Consider the following 18,389-nt stretch of genomic DNA (forward strand, 5'->3'; position numbering starts at 1 on the left):
TGGACAGTTAAGACTGATCAATGATGTACAGAGATTTAAAACGCTTTTTAAAACATCTCTATTTGTCACTAAAATCAATCAACACGTTGAGATCCAATAATTTCGCTGTCACTGCACCTTCTCTTTGGAATTCGCTGCCTAATCATTTACGCATCAAATCCGTATTAAATCAATTTAAATCAAAATTTAAAACATTCTTGTTCCAGGATGCTTTTGGACAATAACTGTCCTTTTAAGGATCAAAACAAGCTTTATAGCTTTTTACCATTACCTATTGTTTTTCCCATTTTACTGTGCTCTTTTCCTCAAAGATTGTAGTTCAAGCCCTTCCCCATCTGTGTGAAGTTAGTTCATATGTTTTCTTATGTGTTTTATTAACCTACCCTGGACTTGTTTAGTACTTCTAATTTTAATTTGTTTTTATGGAATTTTTTTACATTGTACACCGCCTAGAAATTTGATTAAGCGGTATAAAATTTTTTTAATAAACTTGAAACTTGAGCTTTTTGTTTGGGTGAGAAACAGTTACTAAAGGGATGAAGTAGATGCAGGATAAGTAGTTATTATGAGGATGGTTTGAAAAGTTTGGTAAAAAAAAAAAAAAAAGCAAGTTAAACAACGTAGTCTCCATCGAAGGCTATACATTTAGTCCAGCGAGTTTCCGGAGTTTTTTTGTCACCTCTTTTTCCTAGAATACGGAAACTTGCTGGAATAATGTCTCCTTTTACAACGCATGGTAGAGGTTTCTACCATGAGCCGGCGAAGTATGTGCTCTGAAGTTCATAGGAATTCTATGAACGTTGGAGCATTTACCTTGCCAGCCTGCGGTAGAAACCTCTGTCGCAGTTTTGTAAAAGTCAGTATAAGTGTATAGCCCTCGATGGAGATTACATTGTTTAACTTGCTTTTTGACAAACTTATCAAACCACCCTCATATACCGTCTAGTATTTTTATGCCATGGATTTTATTTTGTTGTGATTTTAATGTTGTATGTATTTTTGGAACCTCCCTTAGGTTTAGGTGAGCTATAAGCTTTTTAAATAAATAAATTGTCAACTTTACTAGCATATACCTATTAATTGTACTGTACAAGGTTGCATGTAATAGTGTTTAAAAGAAATTAAATGATCAGAATAAGCAATAAACAGACATTACCATAAGGCATTCAAGGTACTCTCCAACATAAGGAAACCCTGGCTTGGAATTAATTTTCCCCCACCACACACAAACAAACAAAAGAATTAGTAACCAAAAGGCAAAATTGTTAATCCACCCCCCTCAGAAACCCCACTACCATGTACACGATATACACACAGCCTAGTTCAGGGGTGCCCAATAGGTCGATCGCGATCGACCGGTAGCTCGCCAAGGCAAAGTGAGTCGATCATCCAGGACTCCCTTTGTCTTGGCGATCTATCGGGCCGATCAATCTTCCTCCCCCCAACGTCAATTCTGCCGTCGGAGAGGAAGTTCAGGCTAGCCAATCGCTGCCTGGCTGGGTGGAACTTCCTCTCCGACGGCAGAATTGATGTCAGGGAGAGGAAGATTGATCGGCCCGAAGCAGAGAGAGCATGGGGTATTGGCGGCGGCAGCGGCGGCTTTGGGGCCTGTTATCCATTGGTGGCGTTTGGGTCCTGTTCCCCGATGGCAGCGGCAGTGGCAGTGGCTTGGGGATGGGCAGGGAGAAAGAAAGAAAGGGGGCAGGCAGGGAGACGGAAGGAAAGAAGAGAAACAGAAAAAAAGAAAGGGGGCATTAAGAGAGAAAGAAAGAAAGGTCAGGGAGAGAGGAAGAAAAAGTTGGGGGAGGGAATGAGGTGTGGAGGAGAGGAAGCATACAGGCTGAAAGAAAAATTGGATGCACAGTCAGAAGAAGAAAGTGCAACCAGAGACTCATGAAAATCACCAGACAAGGTAGGAAAAATGATTTTATTTTAAATTTAGTGGTCAAAATATGTCTGAATTTATATCTGCTGTCAATATGGTCCCCTTTTACTAAACCGCAATAGTGGTTTTTAGTGCAGGAAGCCTATAAACGTCGAGAGCAGCACTGGGCAACTCCCTGCGCTAAAAACTGCTATTGTGGTTTAGTAAAAAGGGAGGGGGTGGGTATTTGTATATTTTTGTATGGTTGTTACTGAGGTGGCAGTGCATAGAGTCATCTGCTTTGACCTCTTTGAAAAAACCCCGGAATAGGAATGATAATTAACAATTCTATGCGTACAGTGTGCGTTGTGTTTTTTTTTTATTTTATTGTTGGTAGATCATTTTGACTTGGTCATTTTAAAAGTAGCTCACGAGTCAAAAAAGTGTGGGCACCCCTGGTCTAGTTGGTGGCCACTGTGAGAATTTCTGGATTTTAGTGTCCTACATAGGTCCTGGAGTGCTCTGCAACCATGTTGTCTCTATGTGCTGTGCGCTGGAAACAACCCTTTCAGAACCCTGCTTGATTTCAATCGCTTCCTGGGCTGACTAGATTCAGTTCACTCCCTCCTTCCAGTCACTGAGTGCAACTTCTACAGGTTATCTCTGATTAGTGGTAGGAATTTTTCCTTTGGAAGTCCCTTTGTCTCTTTTCTTGGTCACAGGCAGTATGTTTCTCAGCTCTGGTCCCAGAGAAACCTTTAGAGCAGCAAATACCTTGTGGTAAATATTCAGTCAGCAATGGTCAGTGAATTTTTTTATTTTTTTGCTTCTGCAGGCATTTTGTCCAGATCTTCAATGCTGGGCCATGTCCAGGAACTGGCACTGAATGTCCAGGAATGTGTGGCTGGCTGGCACTTAATTGGTTAAATGTTGATATCTAGCCTTAACAAGTTAAATTCAACAGGCCAAAGATAAGACTTCTATTTATGTGTTTTTATTTAGCAGGCTAATGTTGCTGCTGCTTCTAGGGTTAGTTTTGCGCATATTGTGCGAGAAATAAGTTAATGAACCACACCCTAAGCCAGGGCATGTAGAGCATGTGGTCTCAAATTCAAACCCTTTGAAGGGCCTCAGAAAAAAAATAGTTAATGCCTTATTAAAGAAATGACAATTTTGGATAAGGTAAAACTCTTTATAGTTTATAAATCTTTCCTTTTGGCTAAGTCTTAATAATAATATTGTAATTTATAAGCTAAAGAGACATGATCAAGAAACTGTTTTATTTTACTTTTGTGATTATGATAAACTTACCGAGGGCCTCAAAATAGTACCTGGTGGGCCGTGGGTTTGAGACCACTGATGTAGATTATCCATTGTGCTGTCCTTGGTGGGCATCTATGCTGCCTGTATGATGACTGGTATTCAACCCATGCTAGGGTTACCAGATTTTGCATCTGGAAAAAGAGGATGCATAGCCCTACCCTGTTCTGCTCCCAGGCCTGCCCTGTCTGCCCCCCAAATCCTAGCCCCAGCCCCACACAAACCTTGGTATTGCTCCTTTGAAATTTTAAAAAAAAGAGATTCAGCATTAAAGCCAAAGATTTTCCAAGAAAACAGCAACAAAAATCCCATTTTGTATATTTGAACCAGCTATGTAAGTTTGAAAAGATTTGAGGCTTAATAAGGCTCTCTTTTACTAAGCCACAGTAGCGGTTTCTACTACAGCCTGAGGCCACTAAATTAGGAATTATGAGCGTTGGAGCAGCGTTGAAGCATTTAGCGCTCTGGGCCATGGAAGCCTTTACTTTGGCTTAGTAAAAATATAAAGGGAGGGGGGGGGAGGCTAAGTGAGTTTGAGCAGACTTTTCAGACTGAATGTTTAATCTTTAGAATTTAGATTTTTATCTTTGGAAACTCCAAAGTGGATTTTCTTATATCCTTGTAGTTTGGCTCTGGATTTTCCCCAATCAATTGGAAAACATTAGATGGATCTAGGGAAATTTCTATTTTTCTGATGAAGTTGAAAGATGCTGAAATGATCACTGGTGATGGGACCTCAAAACTGATTACAAATTTCTAGTTGTACATGGTCTAATAGTTTAATTTAGGATGTCATAAGGCGGATTAGAGAGGGTACTAAAAGGATGTTGAAGATGAAATAGTGAGGCAAATTGGAAACAACCACAACGACTGAACACCTCACTCGTGCAGGTGATCGAGGCAAACAGCGTGCATGAATTTAAGAGCAAATGGGATGCCCATGTGGGATCCCTTAGAGGGTTAAGCCAAGGGAACCTGTCACCAGGAGTGAGATCCCTAGGATAGTAGACTTGGGGGTGGGTCAGTAGAGTGGACAGACCTGATGGGCTATGGCCCTTATTTGCCGTCATCTTCTTCTTTTTTTTTTTTTAAATCTTTATTCATTTTTAAACTTATAATAAGTGTGATAACATATCCATACAAATAACCATAAATATATCACTTAATAATCAACAATGATACATATAATATTCTCTTATCTCCCCCCCTCCCCACCCTTATCTATCATAAAACCAATACTTATACAACATGTAACAATAAAAATACCCTCCCTCCCACCCCATAAAGGGTTCATAAAGGAGCTCTTTCTCAGTGCAGATTAGCTCTAGCCCCAAAAGAAAGAGGATGCTGAGAAAGAGTTCATTTATGAACCCTTGAAAAAGCCCTTTTTGGGCAAAACGGGTCCCGTCGGGACATGCTAGAGACACTGCATTAAAAGGATAAGTAAAAAAGAAACCTTTTGCTGTTGTATAGTCTTTATTTATTTTTTGAAAATTGATAGAAAGTCAGACAGCAGTAAGAAAATAAGTAATATTTGATCAGGAGGCTATAAAGAGAGCCCAAATTGGATATTCACACATTTTGATGTGAACAGTATAGAAGGCTCCTTTGCCATCCTGCAATTGAACCCAAACGAGTGAGGTGTTCAGTCGTTGAGGTTAGAGAGGGTCTCTCATTTTATTCTGCTTTCCACTGCATCTCAGAAGAGCAGTAAAAGGACCACCATTAAGTCAGGGAAAAATTATAATACAAACCGCCAGGGGGGATATCCATAGGGAGGCTGGCAGACAGGCACTGAAACCTTAAGGGTGATTAAACTTTACCAGTACTAAAGCACTGCTTGCATGGAAGTTGGCTACCTGTAAAGCAATTTGCATAGCAATTTCATTGACTTGTGGATTTTGTTCGAAGAATTTTTGTATTTTATCGCTTAGTTTCAATTCTAGCAAAAGTTCTTTGGAAGGACAGGGGCTCTCACCTCACAGTTTTACATAGGATTACAGTAGTAAGATCTTTCCTTACAGCAGCCCACATTTAAAGATATCCCCCCTAAATAAAAGTGATAAATGCCATTGCCTATAAGCTAGTATCTCAGATACTTTGCAGTTTCCAATGTGACATGTTTAATCCAGTGAGCAAATATAAATATGAAACGCTGGAAGAAAATAAGAGCAATTAATCTCCATTATGCACAGAATGGGTCATGTTGAAGGCAGCAAGTGATAGGGCCTTGTGTTAAGGGTTGAGGCCTGCCGTTAGAAGTAGGCAGATGGAGAGGTGGGGGGCAGTGGAACAAAGTCGAGGATTCACAGGCAAGAGAAAGTTTAATTGCTTGGATTTTCACCTTTACAGACATAGACAAAAGGAAACATTAGAAATTAAAATGTCTGTTTCTTATTTACCTTTTCTGGGGTGAGAAAATTGTATTTGTCAAGATTATTTTTACAGCATTTGCTGAAACTTGGATTTGAAAAGCTCTGGTGATGTTGTACCCAACTGTGTCATCAGCTTCCAAATTAAAATGCATGATGACACCGGGGATGGGGGTTGGGGACATATTTTAGCAATTCAAAAGCATAGCTGTGAAAAAAATCCAAGATGAAGTCAGAAAAATACATGGAATATACAATATAATGCCAGATTGTAAAAACTGTCATGCACTTTCATTATCACTTAGCTTGCAATGAGCTTGTGCAACTTTAAAGTATATTAATAACAGTATACATACAGTAAAAATGTACAATGATTACACCAATTAGAAAAAATACTAAAGAATCATCTAACATCGCATCTAATTTCAGACCCATTGCTAGTATTCCCTTGGCTACTAAACTATTGGAGGGGGTGGTAAACGCTGAATTAACCACATTCTTGGAGAAGTTTAACATCCTGCATGATGTTAAAACAGTTAAAACTGTGACTGAGTTCAAAGAAGCGTGGGATGAACACAGAAGATTTAGAATCAGAAAATAATATTAAATATTGAACTAGGCCAGTTACTGGGCAGACTTGCACGGTCTGTGTCTGTGTATGGCCGTTTGGTGGAGGATGGGCAGGGGAGGGCTTCAATGGCTGGGAGGGTGTAGATGGGCTGGAGTACCGGTAAGTCTTAACAGAGATTTTGGCAGTTGGAACCCAAGCACAGTACCGGGTAAAGCTTTGGATTCTTGCCCAGAAATAGCTAAGAAGAAAAATTTAAAAAAAATTTTTTAATTGAATCAGGTTGGGCAGACTGGATGGACCATTCGGGTCTTTATCTACCGTCATCTACTATGTTACTATGATAACCAATCTGGTTTTCGATCAGGTTTCAGTACCGAAACAATCATGGCCTCGCTGTTAGATTATTTGCACTCATTATTCAATCAAGGTACAAGCGCTATGATTTTGCAGCTAGATCTGAGTAGCGCTTTTGATCTGGTTGATCATATCATTCTTTTGGATTGTTTAGAATCCATTGGAATATCGGGAAATGTCTTGAACTGGTTTTGTGGATTCCTGGGTAAAAGATCATACCAGGTGTTCAAGGACGACATTCTGTCCTATCATTGGGAAAATTCCTGTGGGGTTCCACAGTGCTCCCCTTTGTCTGCCACCTTGTTTAACATTTATCTGGTTTCTTTGGGAAATTTGCTACAGAGCCTAAAGCTTAAATTTTACATCTAAGCGGATGACATTACCATAGTCATCCCGCTAATCTGTTTGTCATCTGAGTTTATAAATTTGTTAGTAACTATTTTAAACCAGATTGAACTCTGGATGACTGCTTTTAAATTGAAATTAAATACGGAATAAACTAAATTTTTCTTAGCAACTCCCAATGACAAGATCAAAGAAACAATGATACATGTGAATGGTCTGGACTACAATATCGAACAATCCATAAAAATTTTGGGAGCTTCCCCAAAGTACCCGGGATTTCTGCATATGAGATGTTTAAAAGATATTTGTTGGAAGTTTTAAAATATTCACCAGACCATATTCCTCCATTAAATAAAATATATTATCTTCCACAAACAACTAGATCTCGGGAATCAATGGAGGGAATTCAACCAGATACACCGCAATTGGATGTTAACAATATATCAGATATTTTGGAAGAGTCAATATCTGACTCTTCATTGAGAGTGACACTTCTGATTTCATTTATATTTCAACAAGATTTGGATTCCTTTATGAAACTTTATTTCCGTTTATCAAAAGAACTGTTTCATGGTAAAAAGATATGGGTATTCCTGGATGTAACTAAGGTTACCCAGGAAAAGAGGAAATAATTTTTGTCTTTGCGATAGGAGACCAGGGCACTTGGGGCGTCTTTTTTTACTGGCGTACCCTTGTAAATGTGTAGTAAAATTTGCTCAGGTTAAATATATATTTTTTCAGCCAGAGCAGCTAAAATCATTTCTGGAGCTTAAGAAAATTGCTGGTGTTTAGCGGGGAATTATTATTATAATGCAGAGTGTGTTATAGCCTTTCATTGATTGGTTCTTTTTCCTTTTTGTTTAACTTCTTAATAATAATTGCCATTACTCCCCAACATTTAGTGGTCTAAGGAAGCAAGAATTTTATTTTCATCTTCATATAATCTGATATGATGTGTTACCATTTATTTTGGCTGTATTTCCTTAGCAAGAATGTTTATTTCTTGTAATATATTGAAAATTTCAATAAATATATATAAATAAGGAAAAATATTGGGAGTAACTCTGGATAAACATCTTACATTGGAAAAACATACAGATTTAATGTTCAAGAGATGTATCTCTGTGCTTTGGAAGCTTCGCACCATTAAGAAGTATTTTGACGAAGCCTCTTTTCGTTTGTTGGTTCAGTCCTCTATCTTAAGTATTCTTGACTATTGTAACATTGTATATTTAGGTGCTTACAAGAAAATCCTTTAAAAAAATTGAAAGTGGTTCAGAATACTGCTGTTCGTCTCATTTTTGGCTTTAAAAAAATGGGAGCATATTACCCCTTTTTATCAAAAACTCCACTGGCTGCCGATAGAGTCTATAGGCTTGTTTAAGTTTTGATGCATTTGTTATAAAGTAGTTTTTGGTATGTCACCAGGTTATCTTGCTCCTCATTTTTCTCTGAGTTACTCTAATAAGAGTACACGAAGAGTACATCTGTTTATCCCTCCATAAAATCTTGTCGTTACAAGAGGTTCCTTGAGAGAACCTTTTCATTCCAGGCCGCTAAATTGAATACATGGCTTGGAAAAATTATGTTAGAGGCTTCTTCTTATTTTGATTTTAGAAAACAGCTAAAGACACAGTTATTTGATAGTTTGTTATCTTAATGTATCTTGTTTTTTAACTTTTAACATTTTTATTTTTAAATTGTCGTTTTACACCTGCACGCCATGTATTTTAATCCTGTTGAATTGTAACCAGATGTATCTATCTGCATTGTATGTATTAGGCTTGATTGTTGTGAACCGCCTAGAACTTTTTGGCATGGCGGTATATAAAAATAAATTATTATTGTTATATTATTATTAGTAAAAAAACACATCTGCATCTGGTAGACAGTGTTTTTAGTGTTTCTGTACACTTTATAATGCCTTCTGAAAAGAAGAGAGACGGGGACATTTCGTGGGAAATTGCATTGATTGTCTTCCCGTTAAAGCGAGAGTACTTTTCAAATTTGCTGATATCATTTTTAAGAGTCTATTTGGAAATGCACCATGCTACATGTTGAAACATTTCAGACTTTCATGTAATGAATGCTGTACACGAGGTTATTCTTTTTTCTCTTTCCCATCCTTAAAAGGATGCATGTATACAAGATTTCTGAAAGAACAATATCTTTCCAAGCTAGCAAATGGAGTATAACGTTAAGAGGTTTGATTATGGCTTCTGAATTCCTACCAAACTTATAGGAAAAATGTTAAAACTTCTTTTTTTGATAAATTCATCTGATGTTATCATGAACTTAAATGCTATTGTTGTACTATCATTATGTTGGCAACAGTAGTGCATGCCAAAACAAAACCAAAACCAAAATCCCTGCAGAACCACTTTCCTTGAATAACTCTTATAAACATGCTAAAGCGCTCAGAACCATAAATAAGAGACCACTGACGGCCCGGGTTTTGAAAAGCCGTCAGGACCCTCAGACATGTCCTCCTTTTGAGGACATGTCCGGGGAAATCTGGACGTCTGGTAACCCTAGTCCCAACCCCGTTTGTCACTGTCCTTGTCCATGCCCCATTCCTGTAAGCTTTGCCTTAACCGCACAAGCCTCGAACACTTATGATTTTAAAGTGTTTGAGGCTTGTGCAGATGAGGACGAAGCTTAGGCATTGGTGGAATGAGGCATTATGACATCACAACCTGAGCTCTAGAATGTTGCTACTTATGATTTTAAAGTGTTTGAGGCTTGTGCAGATGAGGACAGAGCTTGAAGGAATGGGGCAGGGACAGGAAAAGAACTCGCCAGGACGGGAAAATGAGTTCCCGTGGGGATGGGGTAAAATTTGTCCGTTTCATTCTCTATTACTTACATCATTGGGCACAGTTAGACATGCCAGCTTATACCTGTCATTGACATGCTATAAGAGAATGTGCCCAAACATAGGCAGTCCAATGCTGACATAAGCTGGTATTCTTCAATAGGCATGTGCCAAGGTGCTGTTTTAGAATTGCCAGTAAGTGCATGGCACTGGGGAACCTAAACTGAGACGCAATTTTAATTCATCCTGGTTCTGGAGTCAGTGAGTGGGCCATATTAGTTTAAAAAATTTTTTTGGTTGAACCAATAATTTTTTTTTTGAGGTTACATTCCAGTTCTGAGTCAAGAAATACTTTTGAATAATGGTTTAGGTTCCGTTCGATTTGAGAAAACAGAGAAAAAAAAAAAAATCAAGGCAGATAAAGACCATAAGGCTTATCTAGTCTGCCTAACCATGCCATTTACTATCCTCTCCTCTTCTTTAGAGAGCCAATGTACTTGTCCCAAACTTTCTTGAATCTAGATATATTTCTTTTCTCCACCACCTCCACAGGCAGGCCGCTTCAAGCGTTCACCACAAGAATGACTCAGGTTAGGTTCAAGTTCAGGTTTGGGTTACCTCTTTAATAATAAAAATAGAGGCTACTTTTCTATTAAGTTGGACAAAAATGTACCGTGAGTGCTAAATTTGTATTTGAAATAAGTGTCTTCTCTTGTTTCTCAGTATCATGATCCTCAACTGTGCCCTTCCTCTTTGAGACGATTGTACCCTGAAAGGAATTTATGAGCGTGCGAGTCAAAATGTTTAGTCAACAAACAGCAAATAAATCTCTCCCATTGTATGTTGTTTTTTTTTTCACAGGCATAATCAAAGTAGGAAAGTGGAACCCCCTCCCCCTCAGTTTTGTGACGGATGCTCCAGATGCGACAGTGGCCGACATGCTGCAAGATGTGTACCATGTTGTGACATTGAAAATCCAATTACAAAGGTGAGTGTCTCTGAACAGCTGTCCTTCCCTATTCTCTGAGCTGCTCCGTCGATCACAGCATTACTATAGAGACTAGCGCATCCTGTCTTCATTAATTTCTGTGCGTTTGATGAAATGAAAAGGAAAATTAAGGGGAAAGGGGGAGCTATTACAATGCAGTTACCATCAACCTTCTAGCCAGTTTGTTTTCTTTGCTTACAGAGTAGTGAAGGGGTAATATAGTGAAACTCAATCAATCATTAAAGACCTGCAGCTTTACACAGCCACTAATTTAATGAGCCCTGCAGGCCCAATTCAACTGATAGGCACATTGTCTTTATAAAATAAACAGTTCAGTTCTGTCCAGTATTTGTCTTGTAATGCCTTGAGCTGTATCTGGCCTGTGGCCTCTTCTCCTAAGAGGCAATCGCAGAGAGGAAACTTGAGGAACGTAGGGCTTCCTCTGCTAACTCTGCCGGAAGACAGGGAAGAGGTATGACCTTGCAAACGATTATTTGCAGCTCAGAATTTCTTTTAACTACTGAACACTTCCAGAGTTTCTCCTGCTGATTCCTCCCCTCCCTCTATTATCTATAACCACATGTATATCCCTGTGTCCGTAACTGGAATTTTTATAGCACTGGCAAATGGCTGCAGGTTTCCTGGCACAAAACCATGTACTCGCCTCTTTAGACATCAGTTTTAGGGGTTGGCACCTTATATCAGATAGGTTGATGGGTCTAAGGGACCTTTTTACCAAGCTGCGTTGAGCACAATCGCATTTCTAATGCAGCAAAAAATGGCCTAACATAGGAAGTACTACAACATCCTGTGTTCATGTTGACATTTGTTGTGCTTAATGCGTGGTATTAATTTTTTTGTTTTTTTTTTTAATGGGGTGTGTCAGGGATGCAAAATGAGCAGAGAGTGGGTGTTGAAGCGGTAACCAGTTAATGCATACACATTAGTGCATGCTGATTACCACAGGGTTAACACAGGAGCTCTTACCGCCTCTTAAGGGTAAAGGCTCCTACATTTTTTTAAAATAGTCACACTCTAATGATAACATTAGCACATGGCCACAAAAGAAATAAATACAAAAAAGGCTTCTTTTTTTTCACAGCTATATAAGAAGCTGGCTTAGTGAGTAGGAGAGACCTTCATAATAGGTACATTAATCCCATTTCTTAGCGCAGTTTAGTAAAAGGGCCTCTGTTAGGGGTTCGCAACCGTGTTCTCAGGACACACCAAGCCAGTCTGGTTCTCAAGCTATCCACAATGAATATGTAGGAGAGAAATTTGAGTGCACCACCTCCATTGTATGCATATTCATTGTGGGTATCTAGAAAACCTGACTGGCTGGGTGCATCCCGAGAACTAGGTTGAGACTCCCAGTCTAAATTATGTTTCCCATTAATATTTCTATTGTTGGAACTTGGAAATTTTGTTGTGCTATTCATTTCTATCCCTTATGTGTCCTCATCGCTTTGTTTCATTTGTTTTAAATATATTGTACAGTTTATACACTCCTTGGATTGTAAACTGCCATGATGTGATTAATGAATGGCAGTATAACAAATAATTAAATAAAATCAATAAAAATAAAATGTGTGTTCTTGCGTACACCTTCCACAGAAAAAGGAGGAAGTCATGTACTGTACTTGTTTCACAAAACTAATGCAAAGAAGTTTAAAATCAATAAATATATTTTGTGCATTTCTAGCATTCCAGTGGAGACTTCTCTTTCTATTTTTTTTATTTTTGAGGGGGCCAGTCTCTGAAGACTACTTTCTGTAGTCCCCTAAATAGCCTGTTTTACACTATGCTTAACAGTTCCCGCCGTTTTGGAGGAAATGACTGAGTGCATATGTTACATCACTTATATATGATTAATTACTATTCTTGGCTGGTCTCAAAACATCTAAGTCCCAAAAGGTTATACCTTAAAGCAGGGCTGCCCAAGTCCGGTCCTCGAGATCTACTGACAAGCCAGGTTTTCAGGATATCCACAATGAATATGCATGAGAGAGATTTGCCTGCACTGCCTTCTTGGTATGCAAATCTCTCTCATGCATGTTCATTGTGGATATCCTGAAAACCTGGCCTGCCAATAGATCTCAAGGACCGGACTTGGGCAGCCCTGCCTTAAAGGAAAGCCTGAGCCTTGGGAGTAAGTGGGAGCTGGCTGTGAAAGATTGTCGGCCGGGAAATGGGGAGAACTGGTACCTAAGCAGGTGAACTTTCTTTCTCTTGATATCTATGCTTCATGTTTATACAGTTGCTCAAAGTTGGAGGACCTGCCAGCAGAGCAATGGAACCATGCCACCGTCCGCAATGCCTTAAGGGAGCTGCTCAAAGAGATGAATCAGAGTACCCTAGCCAAAGAATGCCCTCTTTCTCAGGTCAGTCTTCCCAGAATTGACAAAGGCTTCCAGGTCCATGGAAGACACTGGTTTATGAACACTTTTGCAGTAAATTCAATGCTCTATCTTTCTGGTTTAAAAATTGCAGTAAGATGGTTTTGTGCTCATTGAGTCTTTCTTTAAGGGCCATTTTCAAACAAAAAACATCTTAGAGAAAAACGCATATAAACAAACCATTGGGATGTCTGGGGGCTAGCAGTCTTACTGATCTGGTCACAAAGATACCCCAGCAGAGCAGTGGGGCAGCCTAGGAGGCACTACAGGGAACTTTACATAACTTCCCTATATTATATGCTGAGCCTTCCAGGAATAGCAAAAATATGTCCTGTACCAAACTGTACACAAATATATTGTTGCTCTGTATAATGATGTTGTCCAGGATATTAGATCTGATTCTTACAATTGTAGTACATTATGGGCACTGATTGGATAAAATGTTATCATTGTACTTTAGTTAGCTGTGGAACTGTTACCTGTAGGAAGGAAAGTGATCCCAGACTTAGTGCAAATGAGGGTTCCCCCCCCCAGTATATACATTTGTATTCTTTATTTTACTCTTATAAGGCCTGATTCTTCTAGGTAATTTAAAAAAGCCTTATGCGTAAAAACAGTTTAATAAATCAGGTTTCTTGTATGCAAAATAATTTTTAATTGCATTCTCATGTATTATAAAACTACTGACTTGTCCATAGGGGAAAAATGAAAGTACAGTACTGGCAGTGAATATACCAGAATATTGAGAAGTTATATCAGCAGAGACCATTTTGCAATTTTATGGAGGGAGAAGAAAAGGCCAGAAAGGCAGAGGGAAGCCTCCTGTTATAGCATAAGACCACAATTGTGACAGTGTTGAAGGGTTCAGTATTTTTATTTTACAACAGAAGCTACTCCTATATTTCTTGTTACCCTGAGTAGCATGCTGTAGACTATGGGGCTCATAATCGAAACAGAAATACATCTAAAAACTGGCCTAAATCGGCACTTGATGATCAGTAACACAGGTTGTCCAAGTGCCGATAATCGAATTGGGTTTTAGATGTATTTAAAAATGACTTGGGCCTGCTGAATGACCAGAGCTAAAAGGGGCATTTTAGGAGGAGTGCCGAGGGTGGGATTTGGGCGTCCTAGACTTAGCTGTACCGCATGTATAGACGAAAGTTTTACAACACTGCCTAGACGGAACTTGGACGTTGTGACTTAGGCCATCTAAAACCAGGTCTAAGTCCACAAAAAGTATCCAAAGTGACCAAATAAGCACTGCAGACACAAAGTACAGACCCCAACACACTGACCCCCCCCATAAAAAATCGTAATAACAACTTTACATATCTGCCTCCAGAACATCAGTACCTGGCAGCCTGGCATAGGAAAGCCTAGTAGAGCTGAACAGAGGTGGCTTAAGTGGTCTTGGGGGTGGGTTAGTGAACCATGGAGAGGAGGACCCAGGCCCATAGCCTACTCTAATCTCTGCATTCATGGTGAAAAATGTGCACCCTCCAAAAACCCCCCAAACCCTTTTGTACTGCCATATAAGTGACTCCTGCAGCCAAAAGGGCTATTGGGGAGATAGGTAGGTCTAGTAGGTTCTGGGGGGGTGTTGGGGGCTCACCATGACCTCTATAAAGGAGCTGTAGTGAGATGTTTATGTGGCACCCTTTTTGTGAAGTTCACAGCAGTGCCCTGTAAGGTATCCCACTACTCTGGTGTGTCCCGTCCATCACTTTTCTAGCCCCTCTCATGCCCAAAAGGTCTTTTTCTAGGCGTTTGTGACTTGGACGAATTTTTGGATGAAAATGGGGTATAAAGATGGAGGACTTAGCGGTCTGGACGATCAGAGGGCTGGACGTACAGTTGGATGATTTTTTTTTAAAAAAAAATATGTTGGCCGTATTTTTCAAAAATGGACCTTTTCCCATGTCTGACTTTGAGCGACTTGTGACTTAGGCCCAAAACGAACTTAGACGTTTCTTTTGCTTATGCTCCTCCACGCTTGGTAAGAATTGGGGGTAGGAGGAGCAAGAGGAAAGCATAGAGCTCTTACCTTCAGCCTAATAGCCAACTGAAGTCCTATTTTCCAATCCACAAGTGCAAAACTGTAAGTTAATTTTGAATCTGTGAAAAGCATTGGTGTGACATGTTAAGGTATGAGAAAAAAATACTTGGACATGGATTTATATAGGAACCATTGTGAACTGAAATTAACATGACGCCTGAATGTTCAGTTTGTTAAAATCTGTCTACCAAGTTTCAAGTTTATTTAAAATTTGATAAAAATGCTTATAAAACTTTCTAAGCGCTGTACATAATAATAAAAATATGGGGTACAAAACAATCAGAAATATAACAAGACAATCTTTGGTTCGGCAACTAACAGGAACAAAGGGGAAAGAGCTGAGGTACTACAATGGTATACAGAAAAGTTCACAATAAAGGAAAAAACAATGGGATGTTTACATGACTAGAAAATTTTGTATGAAAATAGAAAAAATTGAATGATTAACTGATTTAAGCTTCAAATGTGTCCTATTCCAAAATGTGTACTACTAGCACTACTACTATTTATCATTTCTATAGAGGGGCATAATAAAAAAAAAACGTCTAAGTTCCCTTTTGGCCTAAGGCCTTAAACGTTGAAAGTAGAAGCAGGGAAAATGTCTATAATAAAAAAAAACGTCCAAATGGAGGTTTTTTTTGATAATGGCCTGCCTCTACATTCAGCTGTTTAAACGCCCAGACCACCACTACGTTTACACTTATACCCCTACGACGTCTACACATATACCCCATAATGAACTAAAAAAACGCCTAAGCCCCAAACGTCCAACACAAGGGCTTTTAGGCGAAGGAGGAGCCAGTCCTTCGCCTAAAAGCTGGATTCTGTAACCGGTGTCTGTCAAAAACAACACCGGTTACAGAATCCACACCAAACCCCCCCCCCCCCCACGACATCGGGGCAGGAAGGAACCCAAGCCCTCCTGCCCCGTGGCACCGACCCCCCCCAAATTACATTCGGGGCCCAAGCCCTCTTGCACCACGGCACCCCAACATTCCCCGACAACATCAGGGCAAGAGGGAGCCCAAGCCCTCTTGCCCCAGGCACCCGTGGCACCCCCTGATTACAATCAGGCCAGGAGGGAGCCCAAGCCCTCCTAGCCTCTCGTCCCCCCCCCCCCCTACATGATTGGGCAGGAGGGAGCCCAACCCCTCCTGCCCAGGCGGACCCCCTACCCCCCACTACACTACGGGCAGGAGGGATCCCAGGCCCTCCTACCCTCGACACAACCCCTCCCAACGACCACCTCCTCCGAACCCCCGATCGGCCCCCCCCACCAACACGCGACCCCCCCGCCAACCTCACGACCCCCCCACCCCCAATCCCACCCTCCATACCTGTAAAATGTGGGTGGGCCTATTCTGGTTGGCCCAGGCGCCTTAGGCCCCACCTGTGGGCGGGGTTACAGACGCCTGGGCCAATCCGGCCTCATTCTGCAGCCGACTGGCCTGCCAGACAGGTGGGTTTGGCACCCGTCCGTCCGTCCAACATTTTACAGGTATGGGGGGGGGTGGGATTGGGGGTGGGAGGGGTCATGGGGTCGGTGGGGGAGTCACGAGTCGGTGGGGGTGGCGATCGGGGGTTCGGGGGCAGTCGTTGGGGCGGGGGGTTGTGTCAAGGGCAGGAGGGCCTGGGATCTCTCCTGCCCGTATTGTGGGGGGTGGGGGGTAGGGGGTCCGCCTGGGCAAGAGGGGTTGGGCTCCCTCCTGTCCAATCATGTAGGGGGGTGGGGGACGAGAGGCCAGGAGGGCTTGGGGGTGCCGCGGGTGCCCAGGGCAAGAGGGCTTGGGCTCCCTCTTACCCTGATGTTGGTTGTGTGTGGGGAGAGGGTGAAGTATCGCAGCAGGAGAGATGCCTCATCTCCCCTATCACGATGCCATCACTCCTCTACCCGAACTGCTGTGACCCGCGGCAGGAGAGATAGGGCTGTAGGGGGTAGGCAGGTTGCTGGGGCCACTGAGCTGATCGCAGCAGCCACGATCAGCTCAGCGGCCCCTTTTTCGGCACTTAGACCTGTTTTGACTTCGTCTAAGTCAAAACATATAAGTGCCGACTAGGCAACCTGCCTAAGGTTTTGGTTATACCTGCTACACGCCTAGGTGTAGGTCGACCTACCTCCCGCCTTTGATTATGGGTACTTGGACGATCAGGCTTTTTGATCGTCCAAGTACCAATTTAGGCCACTTTTTAGATGTTTTCTTTTTTTTTTATTATGAACCTCATAGTGCTGAAAGGCGTACGCAGTGCTGTACATTTAACATTCAATAGATGGTCCCTACTCAGAAGAGCTTACAATCTAATTTGGTGAAACAGACAGGACATCTCAGGTTTGGGGAGTTTCTGGTAGAAGGAATGGTATAACGGTCAAAGTTGGGAGTTAAGAGTTGAAAGCAGCTTCAAAGAAGCGGGCTTTTAGCTTGGATTCGCATACTGCTAGAGACGGAACACGACAAACTGACTTTGGCAGCCTGCTGCAGGCATATGGCGCAGCAAGAAAGAAGGGACGGAGTCTAGAGTTGACGGAGGAGGAGAAGGGAACAGATAAGAGGGACTTACCCAATGTGTAGGGCTGTAGGGAGCAGAGCGTAGCATGAGGACCGAAACTTCACCCATCCCTGCCCATCTCTGATGAAATCTAACCTATACCCACTCGTACCCGCTAAGATCCAATTCAGAAGTGTCATTGCATCTGAGCTCCCATAAGTCAGGAAAGGTGTTGCCCATCTAAATGTAAAATACATGTCATAAACATATCAATTATGCGTGAGGTGTGACGGCCCTAACTACAAACCCTTAACCTGGTTTCCAAGGTAAGACAAAAACCTCTTCTTTAAAAGCAGAACTTGATAAAATAAAGGAGAAATACTCTGCCCTGCTCTCTCTCATTCAAGGTTACTCCACTTCACAACCTATTACATGAAGGCGCCCTACACTGTAATTATTGTGGCTCTAAATATTGAACTTGCAAGGCTGGCGCTGTTCAATTAACTGCTTTCATCTGCAGTTATATTTCCAATCACTTTTAAAACTTTCTATTTCAGAATGGTGGTAATGTTTCATCCTCTGTAGTTCCAGGTCAAAGGTTTCCAGTAGGGTTCTTGGCTGCAGACCTGTTCAAGAAGTAGCCTTCATGCTACTGTGAGCAACGGTGCTGCACTTTGTAGGGAATATAAAGCCTATATTGGTATCTTTCGCTATAGTTTTAACCTTTGTTATTGTTGCCCAAAAGACTTACAAAAGACAGTGGTAATTTTTTTTTTTTCTCTGAGAGCTGCCTATTAAACAGCCTGCAAATCTATCTAATA

At 41.1% G+C, this 18,389-nt stretch overlaps 1 protein-coding gene across 4 annotated transcripts in view; it reads left to right on the forward strand.

The window, feature by feature from the left end:
* SATB2 (SATB homeobox 2) overlaps positions 1–18,389 on the forward strand; it is a 436,014-nt gene that overhangs the window by 160,698 nt on the left and 256,927 nt on the right. For all 4 annotated transcript variants that reach the window (XM_033947177.1, XM_033947180.1, XM_033947179.1 and 1 more), the window contains 2 exons: positions 10,503–10,629; positions 12,887–13,010. In XM_033947177.1, the coding sequence (XP_033803068.1) occupies positions 10,503–10,629; positions 12,887–13,010 (251 nt within the window). The remainder of the gene's footprint in view (positions 1–10,502; positions 10,630–12,886; positions 13,011–18,389) is intronic.

The sequence above is a fragment of the Geotrypetes seraphini genome, chromosome 5 (genome assembly GCF_902459505.1).
Source record: "Geotrypetes seraphini chromosome 5, aGeoSer1.1, whole genome shotgun sequence".
NCBI classification, from domain to species: Eukaryota; Metazoa; Chordata; class Amphibia; order Gymnophiona; family Dermophiidae; genus Geotrypetes; species Geotrypetes seraphini.